The 15,749-nt window shown below is 38.7% G+C and overlaps 2 protein-coding genes across 2 annotated transcripts in view; one reads left to right on the top strand and one right to left on the bottom strand.

Annotated features, from left to right (window-relative positions):
* The window catches only part of LOC311038165 (uncharacterized protein), a 55,776-nt gene that overhangs the window by 24,023 nt on the left and 16,004 nt on the right, over positions 1-15,749 (top strand). The gene's annotated exons all lie outside the window — the stretch shown is intronic.
* Positions 2,057-4,570, bottom strand: LOC311037223 (macrophage-expressed gene 1 protein-like; the record flags this gene model as incomplete). Its single annotated transcript, XM_084046343.1, has 2 exons — positions 2,057-3,718; positions 4,079-4,570. The coding sequence occupies 2 exons, from the start codon at positions 4,568-4,570 to the stop codon at positions 2,057-2,059; spliced, it is 2,154 nt and encodes a 717-aa protein (XP_083902469.1).

Genomic DNA, 15,749 nt, shown 5'->3' with positions numbered 1-15,749 from the left:
GATGGTCACAATGGGGCGTTTAACAAATGTGCGTTTCATGATGGTAGCATCTAGATCCCAGTGGTGGAAAAAGTACTTGCATTCTTTACTTGGGTAAAAGTATCAGAAATACTCTGTTACAAGTAAAAGTCCAGAATTCAAAATTTAATTGAGTAAAAGTACAAAAGTATTGGTATCAAAATGTACTTAAAATACCAAAAGTAGAAAGTATTCATTCTGCAGAATGTCCCATTTCATAAGTTTTCAAATGTATAAAAATCTTTTGAAAATAGCAGATCTACAAGCTCACAATGCGTCGCGATGCAACGCATTGTGAGCTTGGCTATTTTCAAATGGCCTAAATGCATATAGGGCTGAAGTGGTTAATCTATGTTCATTAATAATAATCCAAATCTACAAAGTAACTAGTAACTAAAGTTACTACTAAGTACAGTACTTGAGTAAATGTACTTAGTTACTTTACGCCACTGCTAGATCGTATATTCTGGAGGACCAGTAGCTTGAGTGTGATTGGCTATCTGCTTGCCTGCTTGTAGTAACAGCTAAGATTACATTTCGTTGCAATGAAACTATTTAAATTGTGCAGACACTCATTCGAAATTGTGAAACTTTTAAAAATGTCACCTGCTTACACAAACCCCTTTATCACATTTGTATTCATAGGTTGAACATCATATCTTGTCATTGAAACAATCTTTTTTGTTTGTTTGCAGTTGCAACTTTATAAAAATACTTTCCAGTAAGAAAAAAACGTTTTCTGTCCAGCGTCAAATCACAAAGCACAAAATGATTCTCCATTGACAATGATAGTAAATTCCTCCCATGTATCCCAATTCTAGGGACGTCTTTCCATTCATTGTTATTGTATGTACGATGAGCTGATTTATCTATATATTTATATTATGATCATTTAGGTCAGGTGACCATATTGCAGTGGGTCTAAATGATGTAACTATTTTGTTAACTTGTTATACAAACTAAACCAAATGGAAATAATAAAAAAACAACAACAACTCTTTAACAATCCCTTTATTGTCAGGCCCAAACTACATGACAAATTGATCAAATAATGTTTATGCACCAATTTGAAAGATCCACACAACACAACACATCAATCACAAAAATACTTAATAATGTATTTAAAAAAGACCAAAAAAAAGAAGCATTGACTGCCTAGATCGAATTAATTCGATATTAGCTTATCATCACTTGCCTGCCAAGATCGAATTAATTCGATATTAGCAAAAAAATAATTTTTCAAAAAAAATTCAACATTTTATTTTTTTATTTTTTTTTTACTTTTTTTTTTTATTTTTTTGACCCAAAGACCAAGGAGATATGAATTTTCGAAGATCTTTACTCTCATCCACTTCCTTGTTAACTTAAAACTTTAAAATTTTGTATCTCGGCTCCTGAGTACTTTTTTTTCCCATTGAAAAATCTCTGGCATGAATAACAATAGGCAGTGAAAATAATTCAGGCAGTCAAAATTGAATTATTGAATTATTGTAAGTTGCAGTGGCAGTAGCAAGTTATTAATCCCAAGAACTCCATACAATAGCTTACTGTATGTCATTTGCCTGATCATGTATATTTGCTGGATGACACTTGATTACCCACTATATGTTAGATTTGCAATTAAGCAAGCATATATATATATATATATATATATATATATATATATATATATATATATATATATATATATATATCTAGCACACACACACTTTGATCCCTTAATTATTTTCAAGTTTTCATGAACTGTGTACATACTGCTAACAAAAACTGCTCAAAAGAATTAAGGGATCAAAGTGTTCCCTTGATTATTTTGAGCAGTATACATACATACATACATACATACATACTTATGTACATACATATAATAAATGAGTTAGGTAATTCTTACATTCTTACAAAAATAAGAAAGCTCACTGTATAATCTTAAAATAAAATTATTGTTTGATTCTTTGTGAAGAAATAAAAGTTCAATCTGCAGTTTCCTTACTTGAGTCAAATAAGCATGTTGCTTATCATCATGTCTCAAAGCTGTTCCATTTCATACAACCTGCTTCTCTGCCTCTGGCATCTTTTCCTGGCTGTAAGTATCCTCCCTGTGGCTGTGCTTTTTACACAACGGCAAACCCCTCTTCCACCTGACTGTGAGCACCACACCTACAATCATTAAAATGACCAGAGCTATTACCCCAAGCCCTATGCCTGCCTTCTCCCCAGAGACACCAGCAGAATCTGTGGCAGACCTCTTGATCACATCCTGGACATCGTCCGTTGCAGCCCTTGTCCATGATTTTGATTGACCCACTTTGACCCATGACTGTCTACCTTCTGTCAACACCTTGATTGTGTTGCCGTTGGATTGCAGACCTATCACTGGAGGTCTAGTGAAAGGAGGTAAACTAACTGGCAATAACTGCTTAACTCTGAACAAACCTGACTTGACACAGTAGTGAATGGCACAGCCGTCACTGACTGTGACTAAATGCTGGCTGTAATGGGGTGGACAGTGACTTTGGCCTTCTGTCAAGGGGTTAGTTGAGTCACAACTGAAAAAACCTCCAAAGGGCACAGCGTGTGGGGCACCAAGTTCATAATCGTGACTAAGACAGATCATTACATCACTCAAGAATTTGATTGGAGGGAAGTGTTGAGGACAGCTTCTACGTTTGGTGATGGGATTAATTAAAGAGTTGCCATAGAAACCTCCGAATAGAAACCCTTTGTTCTCTGTTGGACCACTGGAATAGCACCAGTATGTATAGACTTTAATCGGCGATCTGGCATGAAAAATATCCTCACATGTTAGGCGAGTGCATTCTTTAGTCAATGAATACCAATGACAGCGATAGTATTCTGTTATACATTTGTGTTCATAATAGGATTCCTCTTTCTCCTCAGTGTTTAGTAATTGTTGCTTGTATGGTGAGCGACAAGTGAAGTCACCTGTAGCTGGGTTTTTCTGAACCAGTGTCTGGCAGAGCTTACTAGTTTCTGGCTCACAGGACCGGAAGACACCACCAAGACTGTGGTCTGTGCTGCCTGCCCCATCACAAGAGTCGTCATCAACATTAGCTTGAAAGTTAAAGTTTGGTGAGGCATAGTTGACACAGCCAGGGTGGGTGTTAACTCTGTAGTAGCTCTCTATGGCCTGCTGCAGGTAGAGAGCCACCTTGCTAATGAGTGTCTCTGGCAGATCAGGAAGAGTGTTGGTGTTCATGACATAGTGTAGTGGCAGACCAGACCGGTCAATACCAACAAGATTATTTCTGGTGCTTTCTTGCCACTTGCTAAGACACATGCCAGGGTAGTAGGGTGAACCTCCGTGGCCCTCCATGAAGGAGGAAGTGATGCTACTGTCATATTTACTTTGCTCTGATTTGTCATGTTTGTAACCAATTTCTGCATCAATTGTAAACAAAGAAAAAAAACTATAGCCAGCTGATGCTTTGATAGAAGTCACAGAGGAGTCAGTGTCTGAGTCGGAGGATGACTTGATGTAGTCCTCTTTAACTAAGTTAGCCCCTGCATCAACACTAGTTATCACATGTGTTCCATAATCAGCCACTAGCTTCTCTGACAGGTAAGTGGCTAGTCTCGTTTGGTTATTTGCAATGGCTTCTGCAATGTCCTCTACTTGTTGAACGAAGTGGGAGTCGAGTTTGAAGTCAGGATTAGCCTTTACTGTGTAAATGTTGTTCCGAATCTAGGAAAGTGAGAGCATGAGAGAAACAGAAGATGTGAATTAATGAGTGAAAATTTCAAGAATCATTAATAATAATAAAAAAAACGGCACATTTATTTGTCACTACTCAGAAGCAAATGCTATGTAAGGTCCTCAGAAAAACAAAACAGAAATAATGATTGATTTTGTTTTAAAAGAAAGGAAACCACAAAGCACAACACAATGGAACATTGTGTACATAAAGAGTAGAATGTTAAAATGCAGTCAATGTAACATAAATGTGTTAGGAAAAGGAAAGCATGAGAGAAACAGAAAATGTGAATTAATGAGTCCATAATTTTCCACATTGCAAGATCAGATAAAAACATGAACTAAACTCACTTGAACTCTGGTTGTCTTAGACTTGCCGTTGATTTGGTTGGTTTTCACCCTCTGATGTTCAGCAGAGAATTTTCCATTCAGTTCTCCGTATTCTTCAGAATTGCCAGACGCAGCTACATTGATGGAGTAAGATGTGGAACTTTTGTGCTCGAGCCAGGAACTGATGATTTCTGCGTAGGTCTCAACTTTGGTCGTTTTCCGGGGGATGACAAACACGTCGTCCGGGACGAAGTAGAACCCGTCCTCGGTGGTCTGGCACTCGGAGTAGCTGAAATCCATCACCCGACCCATGTCTATGTTCCTCAGGTTGTCCCAGCCTCCCCCAGGCAGAACCTCCAGAGCTGTGATGGAGAGGTTGGTGGAGGAACGGCATTGTAGAAACCAGCTGGCAGGGCGACGACGGACAGAGTCAGGGTAGACATGGGAGTTCTGCAGACATCGGCAGACATGGAGGACGGAGAGAACAAGCAATGTTGCTGCTCTCAGGGCCATGGCTGAGTGAGACATGAGCACATGAAGCACTCCAACCTGTATTATACGTTTATCTTCCATCAAATCTTGTAGGAGGGACTTCAAATGGACATCCCCTAAGTGTCAAGGCTATAATTATTTTTCTTTATTTTCTTTTTGGCGGTGCCAACCGCTCTACGTTTGACTCTGTCCGTCCGTCCGTCCGTCCGTCCGTCGTCCGTATGAGCCCGGGATGAGCACGGCAAAGAAGAAACACATACAAACACACGCGCACACACACACATACACACACACACACACACACACACACACACACACACACACACACACACACACACACACACACACACACACACGGACGTGGACACTGCCTATGCCATATCTCCTCTCATTGCCCACACGTACCACTGGTTATCAAAGAGGGGTCCAGGGACCCCCAGCGTATGTTATGTCCGAGCACGGGATGAGCACTGGATTTTAAACAGCTATAACTCCAGTGTGCAGCATGCCACCAAGTCCAAATTTGGTATGTGGACTTAGACCACCAATAGGGACGAGCATGAATTTCTGAAGCCCCGCCCCAGGGTTCCAGGGACCCCCAGCGTATGTTATGTCCGTCCGCCCGTATGAGCACGGGATGAGCACGGGATTTTAAACAGCTATAACTCCAGTTTGCAGCATGCCACCAAGTCCAAATTTGGTATGTGGACTTAGACCACCAATAGGGACGAGCATGAATTGCTGAAGCCCCGCCCCCTCTGTCTTCCCATTGGCTGGCCTTTAAACAGCCATAACTCAAGTTCGCAGCATGCTACGGAGTACAAATTTTGTACATGGACTAAAAGCACCAATAGGGACGAACTGTAATTACTTAAGCCCCGCCCCCTCTGTCTGCCCATTGGCTGGGCTTTAAACAGCCATTATTCCAGTTTGCAGCATGCTACCAAGTACAAATTTGGTAAGTGGACTCAGACGACCAATAGGGACGAACTGAAATGAGTTAAGGCACCGCTTCCTTCACACAGGGTGTGATTTTTTTTTTATTAAAGAAGGAAACACTTCCTTGTGTTTATGTGCTGGAACTGACTAGATAAATACTATAGGCTAAATTGTAATATTGTTTATAAATGTATCCATGTCTTACTGTAAAATATATATATTTTTTGTTTATTGCTTATACTCTGGATCTGTTCTGTTCTTGCTGTCAATCTTTGTAATAATTAGAGGAATTACATAATGGGGGAATTGACAGTGTTATTACTTGATAACATTTCCATTATAATAAAAAGCTGCATGAAAACTGTAGCTCCTTGCATGGGGTTGTACTAGCACATTTTAAAGAAGCAGTTGTGACACCTTTGATAAAAAAATAAATCAACCCTGGATACCTCCTTCTCCCCCTAGGACTCATATAAAACAAATACAAAAATGGCATATGCTTAAAAAAAAAAGCCATGGGTTTCCGAGGCTAATCTGTATGTGGATGACTCCCAAATATACACATGCCCCTAAAAAAAACAGAGCCCCCGGTCTCCTCCCATTGAATGTCTTAATGATGTTAAAGCTTGGATGGCTCTAAACATTTTAAATATAAATGAGGGTAAAACAGAAGTCAGTGTTTCGACCCAGTTCTACTTCTTATGCTCCCCTTTTAGACCTTCAAAAAAGGGGAGCAACCACCTTGCATTCCTGCAACCTTTATATGGTACCCATGGTCTCAAACCTTGGTGTAAAAATGTACATGTTTTTAAAACGTGATAAGCAGATAAACGCTGTGGTTACATCCAGTTTTTATCATTTGAGGATTTTATCCCAATTAAATCTGTTTTATCTTTTAAAAAATTAGAGTGAGTGATACATGCTTTTTGGACCACTGCAATGCTCTTTATGCGGGCATAAACCAGGTCTCTATTTCACGATTGTAGTTAGTCCATAATGCTGCAGCATGTCTTTTAACTGGAACCCGCAAGCATGATCAAATCATTCCGATCCGGGCCACTCTCACTGTTCATTACAGAATCAATTTTTAGATTGAATTGTTTGTTTTTAAATCTCTGAAGAGGCTGGCACCTCTCTGACATCTCATGATTACACCCCTCCCAGGGCCTTGAGATCCGCAGATCAGCAGAAACGTATTGTCCCAAAGACGCGTTTCAAAACTAGAAGGGATGGCGCCTTTTCAGTAGTGGCCCCCTACATTATGGAACAAGCTACATTTCCTCCCGTTGAAACTTTTAAAGCCCACCTTAAGTCTAATTTTGATACTTTGGCTTTTAATCCAGCTTGTGGTCCTTGTCTCTTCGTTGGCTTTTGATATTTTATTTTCTTCATGGTTTTTTATATTTGTTTTAATGTTTATTATTATTTTATTTTTTTCATTATGTATTACTTTTCTTGATTGTTGTCTCCGCCAGGCCGAAAGGCATGGCGAGAGAGTATGTTTTGTATGCACATTCCCACTAGGCCGAGGAAGAAATGCCCCCCTTTTCACATTGGCCTGTTATAGCGCCACCAGCAGGTCTAATTTAGCAAACCACACTTTTGGAACAAAATCATGAATGCAGTGTCCGATTGCTGTGAAAGGCCTAATGAAATGAAAAAGGTCACCAAAAAACAAACAAAAACAAAACAAAAAAACATTGAAGACCCTTGCTCTACGGCACTGTTTCTCAACCAGGGGGTCGGCACCCAAAAGCAGGCAAGGGACCGTAATATATTGGCCGCAGACTTCTTGGTCAAAATGAAATACTCCAGTAAAGTAAAAATACCTAAAAAGTGTACTTAAGTACAGTACTTGAGTACTTGTACTGTACAATTAGACCATTGTCTATCCAAAACTAGATATTCAACTTGATGTTCACAGATGGAACAAGATACAGAGAGAGAGAGGGGAAACTTTTGGAAAATGTATTTGTTTCCTTGTCACGCAACCTCACACGCTTCTCAACATGGACATTCTGTACAGCATGATTTACACAGAGTTCTCTCTCTTGACAAACTGGCTATTTGACTTGAGTTCATTCAACCTCCACCATCAGTTTGATTCTCTTCCTCATAAGTTCACGATTTTTTCACCTCAAACTGTGATGTATTCATCAGTGCCTGTTTACTTTTCCACCAGCTATTTAACACCAGTTTATTTTATTACATTTCATTTTATTTGATGGAGGTACAGGACAACAGTTGTAGAAAAACAGCATGTACAGTACTCGTTCATAAATAAGTATATACATAAATCTATTCCATGTTCCCTGGTTAGAGAGACTGCCAGGGAAGTCAGAGGTCCCAGGTTTGAGTCCAGGCCTCGGCCATGTGTTAAAGTGTCCTTGAGCAAGACACTTGACCCTTAACTGCTCCCTGAGGCTCTGCCTAAGAAAAAATGTATGTAATGTATGTTTTGTAATAATAATCTAAATCTACAAAGTAACAAGTAACTCAAGTTTTCAAATGTAGTGGAGTAAAAGTACAATATTTGCCTCTGAGATGTAGTGGAGTAGAAATAAAAGTACTGAAAACTGGAAATACTAAAAATACCAAAAAAGTGTACTTAAGTACAGTAGGCCTACTTGTGTAAATTGTTAGCTGTGATAACACACAGGGATCAATAAAGAGTATCTATAATTTATGCACAATAAATGAGAATGCGGAAATTTCAGGAAAGTATTGCAACAGCATGACTTTATCAACCTACAATGAGAGCATTGTAGGTTGACTAGATACCCAAACTACCCAAACTTAATTTTCACAGATGGACAAGACGGAGGTGGGTTCCAATTTCCTTTAGGCAAAACTCCAACAGACTTATTTACTGTTGCCAGTTTGTTTCCTTCTCTTATCTGTGTGTGTGTGTGTGTGTGTGTGTGTGTGTGTGTGTGTGTGTGTGTGTGTGTGTGTGTGTGTGTGTGTGTGTGTGTGTGTGTGTGTGTGTGTGTGTGTGTGTGTGTGTGTGTGTGTGTGTGTGTGTGTGTGTGTGTTTGTGTGAGAGAGAGATTTGGCCTAGATTTTCCAGCAACACCCAATTTTGCAGCCTCACTCTTGTGTTTCTATAGTAGGTGAGTCTGTAGATTAGAGGTGTTGCCTCCAGATGCTTGCACCTTACCCAGACACAGTTTACAGATAACCTCATTGACATTCTCAGGTTCCCTTTCAGCATTGCGTTTTTATCCAAACAGTGCTATCGGTGTGCAAGTAATGTACTCACACCCGTAACACCAACACCGGGTACTATGACATCCCTACTAGCAAGCAACCAATAAGACCCTAGCTAGCAACTGCCTATTATACCCTACAAACCACCTATTAGACCCTAGCAACCACTGTTTACCCTAAAGAAAACTACGTATAACACTACTCAACACTGTCAACACTATCAAAACTTTTAACACTACTACCTTTAACACCATCTGTAAAACCTTTAGCACCCTCAAAACCTTTAACACCTTCAAAACCTTCAAAACCTTTAACAACTTTAAAACATTTAGGACCTTATACCTTTCAAACCTTTAGAACCTTTAAAACTAGGGATGTTCGATATTGACCTTTTTACCGATATCCGATTTACAGATATATGCAGGCTTTTTCACCAAACATCAACTAATTGTCAGGTAACAGCATCACATATCTAATAAAATAAAACGTCTATACTATCAATATAATATCTATTCAATCTAATATAATACAGAGATGTTGTTAGGTTTTCAATAAAGTGAGTCCTGGGACTCACTGGTGGTCATTTGAGTCCCACTAATCTTAGATTAGATGTTGGCATATTTGACAGAGCAGAAGCATAATTGCTTGGATGCCTATAACATTAACAAGCGCCAACGAGCGTCAGCTGGACACACACCTGCCCTCTGCAGTGCTCTAATTTGAAAGTGACTGGAGTCTGTCTCATGTACTTACTGTACCTGCATGCTAGCCTGGCATAGCCAGACTAATATCTGGAATCTCTGTGGAACCTGCATTTCCAAGGGGCGGATTTGCACTGGCATATTCGTCTGTTTTCCAGGCTAGTTACCTGCTGGTGTATGTATTTCTGTCTGATTAAGTATTCAATCAATATATGACGATGTGTTTATTTTGGTCTCTCCTTTACATGTTTTTCTTTATTGTCTCCGCCAGGCTGAAATGCATGGCGAGAGAGTTTGTTTTGCACCCGGTCCGTCCGTCCGTGTGTCCTGTCCGTCCGTTAGCAGCTAATCTCCGGCACCATTGGCCAGGTCGCTGCGACACCCGGCACACACACTCCCTCGATGCCAATTCAGAACCTCTGCCCCAATTTTTTCACATGGGCCTGTTATAGCGCCACCAGGAGGCCGATTTGTGCAAAACCCATTTTTTTATTTTACTCCTACAGATTTGATCCAAATGTTATGCAAATCTGTACACAGTATCTCTATAGTCATGTAATCAACCCGGATCTGTCCGATTTTCCAGATTCCATCCCCATTGGTTAAGGTTGGCTTCCAAAGTTTGCAGGATTGGTCCGTTTTGAACAAAATGCCTCAAATCATGAACACAGCCTGCGACATTTTCACATGCACATTCCCACTTGGCGGAGGAAGAAATGCCACCCTTTTCACATTGGCCTGTTATATTTTCTAGTTATTTTTGTTGCTGCACCTTAATATGTTTGACGTGCTCGAGTTTAGAAAATTAACTAAGCATTATACTGAAATATATAATTAATTATATGTTGTATCCTGCATGTATAACTCAATATTTTAATTACAGTATTTAGCATATTTAATTCAGTCACGTTTAATTAATTATGTGGTAATGAATAGCCTGCCATTTGAAGTTCATGAGCCTGTTGTGTTTGGATATCATGTGCGCTAAAGCCACTGAGAACATCGTTCCCAGCCTTACTCATCTGCGAAGAGAAAAGCCTGGTCACGACCTGAAGCAGAGAGTGTCTATATGGGCGGAACTTCCGTTGTAGGCTACTTATTTCCCCCGATTTTTTAACAATCACAACACTCGCTTCATTCACGGAGAATGTTAACAGATTTGTAAAGCATCAATCTAATTTCCTTGGGCGGTACAAATTCCTGTAGGGGGGTTTTCTGATCCACAGCTTGGACCCCCAAGCTGTGGATCAAGGGTTTCCATGGATGACCAAAATAGGGACAACAGGTTGAAAGTGGTTAATGAATGTATGGTTGTGGACAAGAAAACTTGTCTAAACAACAACTTGTGTTACTTGAGAAACTAGGGGATGGTAATTGCCATCCCCTGGGACCCTACATGTAAATCGCCCCCGTTTGAAAAGACCATTAGAGATCCAGGGTTCTGTGTGTTGTGTGAAGTGAACAAGATGAGCAGTGGGCTACTTTAAAGGCTGTTAACCCTAACCCTATCCCCATCTGATATTTATGCTTTTGATTGGGTGGGTTATATGCATGTTTGCCCCAAACACTCCAAGATGCTTCTGTAAAGATTATTTTCAAATGACACAAAATATGTATTTATTCTGCTTATTGTCATAAGTAAGTTGATAGGTCAAATGCATATCTTAGTTATAAAAAGCCAGCAGACTCTTAGTTCTATAAGCCAGTAGATATTCATTCATGTTAACGTGAATAAATGGCCTGTTGATAAAATGGGAATAATAGGAAATTAATGCAAAGTGCAAAGAATGCCTTACACATATATTAAGTGGGGAATACATGAGTTTAATATCCCCAACAATTACAACAGGTCAGTATAACAGCCTTCTTCACTGCTGCCTGAGGAAGAGATTAGAGCCACTGCTGAGTGGTCTGTATGTACATGAACCTAATCCAAATGCTGTTGAGGTAGCATATTTGAAGCTGTCAATAAATACGTATTGTTGGTAGTATACAGTGGCTTACCATCTTACTCCATATTTTGTAGCACAAAATACATGTATTAAAACATTAGGACTGGTATTTTGTAATTAGTCTGGTTGCCCTAACAGGGCAACCAGACTATTGTTCTAGTGAAAAAAAATCATCTTTATTTTGGCACGCTACTCCTCCCACAGTTTATTTTTCCCAATGTAGTACCATATGTCAAAATGACCGCTCTCACCAGGAATCGTGTGCTATCATTTTGCTAAGAGATTGGTTACATAGTTTAATTGATATTGATTTATAATTAGTGCATTAAATTTCCCCATCCACTTAAATGGGAAAATGAAAAAACTCCCATTCAAGTATTTTTTCTCAAAAACCGTAAGGACTAGAGTTACAAGATTTGGAGGGGAGGTTCATAATCTAGTCTGAAATTATCAAAAAAAGAATTACACCAGTCGGCCTCATGGTGGCGCTATAAAAGCCCCCTTTACGTTTTGGCCTATAACTCTTGATGGTCGTAAAATATTTTTTTTTTCCCCTAGATTCCTTAGGGCCACGCCCATTTGCGTCAGGATAGATTTTCCACCATTTAGAATTTTCTTCAAAACCCACTTTTAGCTCCTCCGCAGTTCTACAAGCTCAAGACGTTGTGAGCTTGTAGAACTGCTATTTTTGATATCATTTAACAAAAATAGGCACAGCAGGTTGAAAGTGGTAAATGAATGTATGTTACTCATCCCACTTAGAATTCCCCTTTAGGCTTGTGGATAAGATGGAGGAGGAAGAGGAGGTCAAAAGGAGGGTGAGTGTAGCAGTAGTGGCTCAGAGCCTGATGACCAAAATTCGAATATCTTCCTAAAGGGGTGATTCCCCTTTAGACTAGTGACCGCACAGAAGTAAAACACTAAAAGGACACAAAACATAAAAAGGTCCTGGGGACTTCCATTGTGGTCCTATGTATTCAATTCATTAACAGAGCTTAGAATATTAACACATTAATACATGTCATCAACTTACACATAGCTATATTTACAGAGGAGAAAAGAAGGAAAAACGTGGCGGAGAATGTCCCCTCATTTGAAGAGGTCATTTTCTGATAGATAGACCAGTGATTCACATCCTTTTAATGGATGGTGTCAGGGCATTCCACATTTTGGTGGCAGAGTAGTAGAATATATTTTTGCCCATGTTTGTGTTAAATGTGCTGGGTACCAGATCAGAGGCGCTCTCTCTGGTGTTGTGCCTGTGGGTTAAGATGTTGGCTTTCCACTCTGGGGACCCGGGTTCAATTCCCGGGCGTTACACATGAGTTGTAATATCCCCAAAAATTACAACAGGTCAGCACAACAGCCTTCTTCACTGCTGCCTGAGGAAAAGATTAGAGCCACTGCTGAGCGGTCTGTATGTAGGCTACACAGCCATGTCTGTAAACCTGATCAAAATGCTCTTTTTGCTGTAGCATATTTGAGGGTGTCAATAAATACGTATTGTTGGCATTCCCATCTTTCTCTACATATTGTATTTTGAAAATACAAAATACATGTATTTTGGAGTATTTGTATTTTGTAACGAGATACATTTTGATGTACGGTATTTTGCCCATCACTACATATCCACCTATTGTGCAATGTAACAGAGTAGTAGGACATAATAACAGGAACTTATCCATGGGAACATTGCAGATATTTTTTTTTCATCTGCACAAAAGATGAATTACTTGCAGTATGAGGAAGAATCAGATGAGGGCTTTTCTTTTTAATCTGCACAAAAGATACCTTTCAGTATGAGGAACAAGGATGAAAATATAATACCTTTCAGTGTGAGGAACAAGGATGAAAATGTAATACCTTTCAGTGTGAGGAACAAGGATGAAGATTTAAATGCTAAGTTTCGAGTTCTGGTGGTGCTTTACCCAACAATGTGAATGAAACAAACCATGACCTATTAAAATTAATAGTGCAGGTGGTGGAAACTGAGAACAATCCATTTTTTAAATGCTCTCCTAGAATGATATGCCCAAAATAGGGACACCAGATTGAAAGTGGTTAATGAATGTATGGTCGCAGACAAGTAATATGTCTATAAAGTCACGTGTAGATGGATGGGTGTGGATTGCACCTGTATCTAAAATTAAAATCAGATTAATTTGCAAAAAATATATAAATATGAAATTGAGGTTGCATGTGAACACAAAGGGGTGGAAATTGCCATCACATGAGACCCCACAAATTATGCCCCTGCGTGAATCAACCCTATTTGAAAAGACCATCAGAGACCCAGGGCTCTGTGTGTTGTGAAGTGAACAAGATGAGCAGTGGGCTACTTTAAAGGCTGCTAACCCCATCAGATATTATTACTATTTTCTCTGCTATTTTTCCATAGGCCTAGCAATTTATTTTGTCAACCTTTGATTGGGTGTTGGGTGCATGTTACCCCAAGATACTTTTTATGAACATTACACAAAATATATAATATCGTATTAAAAGTTTCATTTGTATTAACTTAAAGAGGCACTATGTCAGTTTTTAATGAATACAATGTAATTTTGTCCAATCTGTATGGTAGAGTATGTAACTTATACAATACTACTCAATGGTTAAATAGTTTTTCAAAAAGTTCAAATCTGGGCTAGAAGAGGAAGGTTACATCACAGTTTAATATCCCCAACAATTACAACAGGTCAGTATAACAGCCTTCACTGCTGCCTGAGGAAGATATTAGAGCCATTGCTGAGTGGTCTGTATATGTACATGAACTATAACCTAAATGCTGTAGAGGTAGCATATTTGAAGCTGTCAATAAATATGTATTGTTGGCAGTATACCATGGCTTACCATCTTACTCCATATTTTTTAGCACAAAATACATGTATTAAAAAACATGGTTATTATTATAGAGGTTGCTTTTCAAAGGACTTGAGGACAGAAGGAGATGTTCTACCAGCTAAACTATTTGTGACAAACAGAACATAAACTCACATGCACTAACACGCTGTTTGGGCCAACAGTTACAGGACAATAGGTCATCAGACAGACACAGAGTCTAAGGTATGGAACAATGGAACAATGTAAAAAGATATTTGAGTGTCAAAACAGAAACGTACTTGTTCAGAGATTAATGAACAGCATGTCAGCATTTCAAGGAATGCAGTGTCACAATACTTTGATGCCAGGGCTGCCAGGACTGTGTTATAGATATCTTTTTTTTTAAATGGCATGATATTTTTATTAAATTAACACGATTACCAACACCTATACAAACTCCCTACCCCCTCCCCACAAAAATAAATAAATAAATATAACTCCACAGATGGAACAATGGAAACACATTTCTGAGTGGTCTCTATTTATGTCTGTAAGCCTAATCAAAATGCTATAAAGGTAGCATATTTGAGTAGTGGTCTTACTTTGAGTAAAAGTAATACCACAGTGGAAAAAATACTTTGTTGCAAAAATAAGCAATCAAAATATTACTTAAGTCAAAGTACAAAAGCATTAGCATCACTTACAAGTAGCAAAAGTAAAATCCTATATCATATATATATTTGTCTACAATTATTGATAATTAAAATTATATATGGACTCACGGCAGACTGTTTCACTGTTACATTATAAACATAAAACATTTGAGTACATACGGATGGAGGAATGCAGGTATGTACTCAAATGGCAAATATGAATTAATATTAATTGAAGTTAAATTAATTTGTCTCAGAACCCGTCACATATGGCAGCCTTTTAAAATGTAGATTGTTAAACTTTTGTTTTGGGGGGGGGGGGGGGGGGGTCAGTTATGACTTGGTGGGCCGGATTGAGATGGTCACCGGGCCGTATGTTCACATTTGAAAATGTTGAAGATTTGTATATTATTAATTTGATTGATTATTAATAATCAAAATGTTCAATGTAACTAAGTATAACTGTGTTGAGCAGAAGCTTCAAGTAAAGTAAAAGTACCCTGACATGATTGTACGGATGTATGGAAGTACTGTGCTTGAGTAAATCTACTTTACACCATGGTATTTTTGCTCTTTGTCTAGATACATTTTTGGTGTATCTTTGGCCATCTCTACATGCAATGTAATAGACATTCAGGTTTTATTCAGAGTTTATCTGCAGAGTTTATCTAGGATGTAATATTAATATTGTAAGATATTATCTAAAATACATAATATTATAAGATCTGATCTAAGATATATAATATAAGATCTTATTTAAGATAAATGGCTTATGATCGAGTTACAAGTAGGTGACCATCTCTCAATGGTCTTTAAGATACTCAGAGGATCAGCGCCCAGATACCTGTCAAACTACTTCTCTAGAGTGAGTGATGTCCATAAGCATAACCCCATTATTATCAGATCTTATCTAAGATAAAAGGCT

This window comes from Gymnoscopelus microlampas (genome assembly GCF_963454915.1).
Source record: "Gymnoscopelus microlampas genome assembly, chromosome: 21".
Classification (NCBI taxonomy): domain Eukaryota; kingdom Metazoa; phylum Chordata; class Actinopteri; order Myctophiformes; family Myctophidae; genus Gymnoscopelus; species Gymnoscopelus microlampas.
This window is presented reverse-complemented; position numbering and strand designations above follow the sequence as displayed.